We start from the raw sequence: 7,500 nt of genomic DNA, 5'->3' as shown, positions 1-7,500 counted from the left end.
AAAGAGGAGGAAGGTGAAGTGGATCCAAGATTATATTTTGAAAATCGATCCAAATTTATACAAGACCAAAAAGATAAAGGAATCAACCCTTATCCACACAAATTTGAGAGGACAATAAGTATTCCTGAGTTTATTGAGAAATATAAAGATTTAGGTAATGGGGAACATTTAGAAGATACCATATTAAATATTACCGGTCGTATAATGAGAGTATCTGCTTCTGGTCAGAAATTACGTTTCTTTGATTTGGTTGGAGATGGAGAGAAGATTCAAGTGTTAGCAAATTATTCTTTTCATAATCATGAGAAAGGTAATTTCGCTGAATGTTATGATAAGATAAGAAGAGGTGACATTGTGGGTATTGTAGGCTTTCCTGGTAAAAGTAAGAAAGGTGAATTAAGTATTTTCCCTAAGGAAACTATATTACTTTCAGCTTGTTTACATATGTTACCTATGAAATATGGTTTAAAAGATACTGAAATAAGATATAGACAAAGATATTTAGATTTATTAATAAATGAATCATCTCGACATACTTTTGTAACAAGAACAAAAATAATTAATTTCTTAAGAAATTTTTTAAATGAAAGAGGTTTCTTTGAAGTAGAAACACCAATGATGAATTTAATAGCCGGTGGAGCAAATGCACGACCATTTATTACACATCATAATGATTTAGATTTAGATCTATATTTACGAATAGCTACTGAATTACCTTTAAAAATGTTAATAGTAGGTGGTATAGATAAAGTCTATGAAATTGGTAAAGTATTTAGAAATGAAGGTATAGATAATACACATAATCCTGAATTTACTTCGTGTGAATTTTATTGGGCATATGCTGATTATAATGATTTAATAAAATGGTCAGAAGATTTCTTCTCACAATTAGTATATCATTTATTTGGTACATATAAAATTTCATATAATAAAGATGGTCCAGAAAATCAACCGATAGAAATAGATTTCACACCACCTTATCCTAAGGTTTCCATTGTAGAGGAAATAGAAAAAGTAACCAACACCATATTAGAGCAACCATTCGATTCAAATGAAACTATTGAAAAAATGATTAATATTATTAAAGAACATAAAATCGAATTACCTAATCCTCCGACAGCTGCCAAATTATTAGATCAACTAGCTTCTCATTTTATAGAAAATAAATATAACGATAAACCATTTTTCATTGTTGAACATCCACAAATTATGAGCCCCCTTGCAAAATACCACAGAACCAAACCTGGGCTCACAGAAAGATTAGAAATGTTTATTTGTGGAAAAGAAGTTCTAAATGCTTACACAGAATTAAACGATCCTTTTAAACAAAAAGAATGTTTCAAATTACAACAAAAAGATAGAGAAAAAGGTGATACTGAAGCAGCACAACTCGATTCGGCATTCTGCACTTCTCTAGAATATGGTTTACCACCTACCGGAGGCTTAGGATTAGGTATTGATAGAATTACTATGTTTTTAACCAACAAGAATTCCATAAAAGATGTTATATTATTTCCCACTATGCGACCAGCAAATTGAAATATTAAAATAAAAAAAAATTAAATATATAATAAAAGGAGACCACCACTGCGCAAATGCTTTTACATATATATAAACAAATTTATATGCGTATTATTTATTTTTGTTTTATCACTTGTTATATCTATTTCTAATAAAAAAAAAAAAAATTTAATCATTTTTTAATATTCTATTTTAACATCCATGTGGAATATTTATTTTGTTATAATATTATTATTTTTTTAATTTTTTAACGTCCAAATGTTTTTATCCTATACAAAAATATATATATATATATATATATATATATATGTACATATATATGCATATATTTTTTGTTATAAATTATTGTCTGTCTTATTTATATTTTATTACTTTTTTACAAATTAAAAAATTGGGTGATGTGAGTCACTATCATAATTTTATAGGCATAAAAACCATAACATGAAATAAATAAAAATATATATATGTTAAGATGACAAAATATATTTGTAATTCATATGTATGTACATTGGAGTGGTAAAATGATATATATATATATATATATATATATATATTATAGAATGATTTTTTTTGATTTAAAAAAAAAAAAAAAAAAAAGAAACCTACGGAAACATAAATTTATAAATCAATAAATATATGAAATATTATATATATATATATATATATATATATATATGTGTCATTTCTTATAAGACATGGATTTCAAAATTTTTCTGTTATAAGAAATTATTTCATTATATATTTTGTATTTTCTATATTGTATTTTATATTTTATGTTTTACATTTTTTAATTTATTTATTATTATTATTATTATTATTATTTTTTTCTTATATTAATATTTGAAATGGTTAATCCCCCTTTTGATATAAATTACTTTTTAAGTAGTTGTACAAATTTAGAAAAATCTTATGAACATTTATTAAAAGAAAAAAAATTATATGAATTAAAATTAAATCAGGCCTTGATAAGTCTCCAAGAAATAAATGAAAAATATGAAGAGGAAAGGAAAAGTACAATTCATACAAAATTAAAAAAAAAAAAAAAAAAAAAAAAAAAAAAAAAAAAAAACATATATATTATATATATATATATATTTAATATGTGTTGTTCAACATAATTTTTATTTTGTAAAATATTTAAAACCTAATTCCTCATACTTACATTTTACATATTACACCTAGACAATCTAGATGTCTCATTAAGAATATCTGAGCAGACTCATAAAATAATAAAGAACGAAAATATATTTGAAGAGTAAAATGAAATTCAAATATGATTAAGTTAATGTATATACCAATGGATATTAAATATTATTTATGTGTTCTTTTATAATTACCTTATAGTGTGCAGAGACAGAATGAGGAATTGAAAGAAAAAATAGAAGAGATTAATAAGGAAAAGGAATTAGGTTATTACAATATATTTTAATATGATCATTTGATAAGATCCCATAGAAATGTTTTAAAATAAAGAAATATATATATAATACGTATATTATTTTTTAAATTATGTCTAATTATATATATATATATATATATTTTTTTTTTTTTTTTTTTTTTTTTCTTTAGAAAAGCAACTAATGGAAGATAAAATAAAAATTTTGAAAATCCAAAAAGAAAAAGAAAACGAGGAATATGAAAAACAAATGGTAATATATACAAATATTATTTATAAGTATATATTTAATCATTTAATTTTTGAAATATCTTCATTTTAGAGAATCTTAAAAAATGAGTTGCTTAAACTTAATAGTGTTATTGTAGAGTTGGATTTAGATATATCTTCAAAAGAGTAATTGCTCAAAAAAAAAAAAAAAAAAAAAAAAAAAAAAAATTAATATAACACAATATAATATAATAAAATAAAATATCATAGAATAGATTATGTCATAGAATATATTATAATTATAACCTTCTTATATTTTATATATAATAATATTTTCTTCTTTTGTATCCTAATTTTATTTCCATTCATCTTAAAGCAAAGAAATAAATAACTTGTCGTCATACTTAAAGTCTTGTAAAGAAAAACACGACAAAGTTGTATTAGAATATAAGGAAAAAATAAATGATTTAATTAAACAAAATGAAGAAAGGGAAAAGAAAAACAAAGTAAGATAAATTATATATATATTAATAAAAAAAAAAAAATAAAAAAAAAAAAAAAAGTCATTCAGAGTTTCATTTTTTTTTTTTTTTTTAAGTGAATATATGGTTTATAAAAAATAAAGAACACACACACATAAATATATATATATATATATATATATATATATATATAATATATGATATATGATTATATTTTTTACAGGAAGCTCTTGAGAATATAAGAAATATCAACGATAATCTTGCTCTGAATAATTTGAGAAATAAACTTAAGTTATTACAAGAAGTTAGTAATATATATATATGTATATATATATATATATAAATATATATTTTTTTTTTTTATCTTATCATCTCGACTATTATTAAATATTAACGCGCGTACACATTCATATATAAATTATTAGGATTATAACGATTTAGAAAAAGAATATCTATATTTAAAAAAAAGTTTAAGTAAAACATCAACTAAAAAGCATTTAATAACAAAAAGAATTCAAGGCAAAAGTATATGTAATAATAAAATATCTTATAAAATATAATTAGTAAGGAACAAAAAAAATAAAAGAAAAAATATAAAAAAAATAAAAAAAAATAAAAAAAAATAAAAATGTATATACATATATATTGTATATATATTTTATAACCATGTGGGATATATATAAAATAAGTTTTCTTCAATAATATGTGAGAAAGGTTATATAAAATGTAACATATATTTTTTTTATGTCATAAAAAGGAAACAAATTTGTGTTATATTCAAACTATAATATAGATTACATATATATATATATATATATATATATATTTATGTGATCCTTGAGTTATAGGGGTGACAGTATTTTTTTTTTTTTTGTGAGAATAAAAAAGAAAAAAAAAAAAAAATGAAATTTATATTTTTATATTTACTTATTTTATACAAAATAATTTTATCATATTGCTATTTATTGAAGAGAAATAAAGTACTTTACGGCCATATAAATCCCTCATCTTGTATATTTTTTATAGTACAACACAATTCTTTGAAAAATATTGCTTATAATAATAATAATAATAATAATTTTGTTTATAAAAAAAAGAAATTTAGTAACAACAGAAATAAGAAATTATGTGATAGTAATGATGATGAGAAGAAACAACCATTTATAAATAATTCGAACATTTTTCGAAATAAATATAATTATATACCAACCTTTGATGAGGTAAAAAAAGACATAGAAATTTTTAAAAAAGATTATCCATATTATTTTACAGAACATAGTATACTAGAATTAATAAGAATAGAAAATAATATTGTTGTTATAAATATTGAAGGACAATTTTTTGAAGATATTAATGTAGTATTTTCAGAAGTAACAAAATATTTATTAAATAAATATATGGGAATATTGGGTGTCCATCCATATAATATTAGAAACCTGAACATACGGGGCAACGAAATGTGATATATATGTATATATATTTTAATATTTAATTTTTTTTTTTTTTTTTTTTTTTTTGTGAAAATATAAACGTATTTTATTAATAATATATGTATATATACCGGTAAGTGTTTTTGATAAACAGCTACGGTATGAATGAAAAAAAAATTAACTACAATGAACATATAATTTTTTTTAAGTTTTTAAATAAATAAATAAATATATACATATGTATATAATTAAAAATAAAGTAAATAATAAATTGTTGTTAATATTATCTTTAAAATGTAATAACTTTTGTACAAAAAAATATAAATATATAACAATATAAATATATATATAATATATATATATATATTTATATATTTATGTTTATGTTTATGTTTACATATATATGAACATTTATATGAACATTTATATGCATAAAGATCATTTGACTTGTTTCCATTAATTCAAGAAAACATGTCATAATTATCATTGACATCCTTGTCCTCGCCATATTGTATTATCATATCTATCGAATTAATAATAAAATCTACATTATCATCGTCATATATATTTAAGGGTAAAAAGGAAACTAAATTAAAATCTTCTATTATATTTGCAAAGGCATTATTTAATTTATAATATTTTTTTGACATGCATTTATTTGCAGTAATTATTATATCATGAGGATCTAAGGAAAGGATATCATTTAATTTTTCATAATTTTTTTTATATATACTTTCTTCACATTCATCCGATATAACACTTTTTTGTTCATCAGAAGAATTATAAATGGAATTATTATTTTCTTTTTGATTAGAATTAAATGAAGAATAACTTGATACACTTGTATTTTCAACATCTGACCATAATACAAATTCATCTTTGAATGATTTGGTATTATTAATAAATTCGATTTCTTCAAGAAATGATTTATCATCTTCATCATTATTTTGATTGTGTTCTTGATTAGTTAAATTTAAATTATGATAATTATTTTTCATATGACGTAAATTATGGTTATTATTATAAAGATCATTTTCTTCGGCATTATTCTTTTGATATGTTCCTTGTTTTTTATAATATATTAATTTTTGATTAATTTTCTTATATAATTGTTTTTGATAAAAAAAGTTATTTCGATTTTTAAAATTATTAAATTCATGATAATAATTCTTACTAATTAATAAATCACATTTGGTTAATATATTAATATGTGGTAGTTCAAAATTTATCATAGTGGATAAACTAGTAAGATAAGCCGATAAAAGTTTTGTATTAGAACTAATAAATGAAATATCTATTAAAAAAACAATAACTAGTCTTATATTCTGTTCACTGAATATATTTAAAATTTTTTTAAAATAATCGGTATGTGTATACAATTCAATTTGTCCAGGCGTATCTATAATAAAATAATTATCATCATCATCATAATTATTTAATTCATCTTCTAATAAATAAGAATTCTCATATAATATTTCTACACTTCTTAATAAAGCACAATTTGGCCCTAAATTTTGCTCTTCCATTAAATTATTTACTTCTACATAATTTCTTATATCTATATCATATATCGTATCATAATAATCATTTAATTCTTTTTCTATATTATATGTAGTATTTATAGGCTTCTTCTTTCTTTCATAATAATATTCTTCACATGCACTATCCAAATTTACTACATAACAATTACGTTTTTTTATTTTCATAAATTCTTTCATCATTTTACAATAATTGCTCTTCCCACTACCCGCAGGACCGACCACAACTTGTCCATACTTCATAATAAAACAAAAAGGAAAATAAAAATCACATCAAAAAAAAAAAAAAAAAAATAAAGTCTTATACGTTTGGTATATATATATATATATATATTATATTTATTCTTATAAGATGAAATATATTTATTAATATTTATCCTTATCAATTTCTTTTTTCTGGACCAAAATTATCTAATATATATACAAATATTTTTATTCTTAATATTTAAATTGATATTTATAAAAAAAATATATCTAATAATAAATTGCTTTCTTATTTTAATTATATATATATATATATATATATATATAATATACATATTATTTTTTTTTTTGAATAAAAAATAAAATAATTAAAATATGCTATCTTAATTTTTTTAAATATATAATGTTTAATTTTTTTTTTCTTTTCTTTTTATTAAAACTGTATGTTTCATTTTTATATGATCAAGAAAAAAAAAAAAAAAAAAAAAAAAAAAAAAAAAAAAAAATATATATATATATATATATATATATATAATATTACCATATGAATGTTCTATAAAAACTAATTTACTGTTAATTGCATTTTTTGTTAAGTATGACAACATAATATATATATATATATATATAATATTTTATTTACGTAATTTATTTGACAAATTATAGAATAGAAGCAAGTCTTTTTTTTTTTTTTTTATTTAAAAATATATTATATTAAACTT

The 7,500-nt window shown here is 19.7% G+C and overlaps 4 protein-coding genes across 4 annotated transcripts in view; 3 read left to right on the top strand and 1 right to left on the bottom strand.

The window, feature by feature from the left end:
* PF3D7_1350100 (lysine--tRNA ligase) overlaps positions 1-1,539 on the top strand; it is a gene marked incomplete at both ends in the record, with an annotated part of 1,989 nt that extends 450 nt beyond the window's left edge. The window contains one exon of the mRNA XM_001350178.1: positions 1-1,539. This exon is cut by the window's left edge and continues 10 nt beyond it. Within this exon, the coding sequence (XP_001350214.1) occupies positions 1-1,539 (1,539 nt within the window).
* Positions 1,540-2,366: 827 nt separating this feature from the next.
* On the top strand, positions 2,367-4,169 carry PF3D7_1350000 (conserved Plasmodium protein, unknown function; the record flags this gene model as incomplete). Its single annotated transcript, XM_024473241.1, has 8 exons — positions 2,367-2,532; positions 2,704-2,776; positions 2,866-2,930; positions 3,091-3,170; positions 3,240-3,313; positions 3,504-3,633; positions 3,833-3,913; positions 4,035-4,169. 8 exons carry the CDS (start codon positions 2,367-2,369, stop codon positions 4,167-4,169), a joined length of 804 nt encoding a protein of 267 aa, XP_024328924.1.
* Positions 4,170-4,511: 342 nt separating this feature from the next.
* On the top strand, positions 4,512-5,072 carry PF3D7_1349900 (conserved Plasmodium protein, unknown function; the record flags this gene model as incomplete). Its single annotated transcript, XM_001350176.1, has 1 exon — positions 4,512-5,072. The coding sequence occupies one exon, from the start codon at positions 4,512-4,514 to the stop codon at positions 5,070-5,072; it is 561 nt and encodes a 186-aa protein (XP_001350212.1).
* Positions 5,073-5,500: 428 nt separating this feature from the next.
* On the bottom strand, positions 5,501-6,820 carry PF3D7_1349800 (GPN-loop GTPase, putative; the record flags this gene model as incomplete). Its single annotated transcript, XM_001350175.1, has 1 exon — positions 5,501-6,820. One exon carries the CDS (start codon positions 6,818-6,820, stop codon positions 5,501-5,503), a length of 1,320 nt encoding a protein of 439 aa, XP_001350211.1.
* Positions 6,821-7,500: the final 680 nt, after the last annotated feature.

Source organism: Plasmodium falciparum (assembly GCF_000002765.6).
Source record: "Plasmodium falciparum 3D7 genome assembly, chromosome: 13".
Lineage (NCBI taxonomy): Eukaryota > Apicomplexa > Aconoidasida > Haemosporida > Plasmodiidae > Plasmodium > Plasmodium falciparum.
The sequence above is the reverse complement of the archived record's forward strand: the minus strand, read 5'-3'. Positions and strand labels throughout refer to the sequence as shown.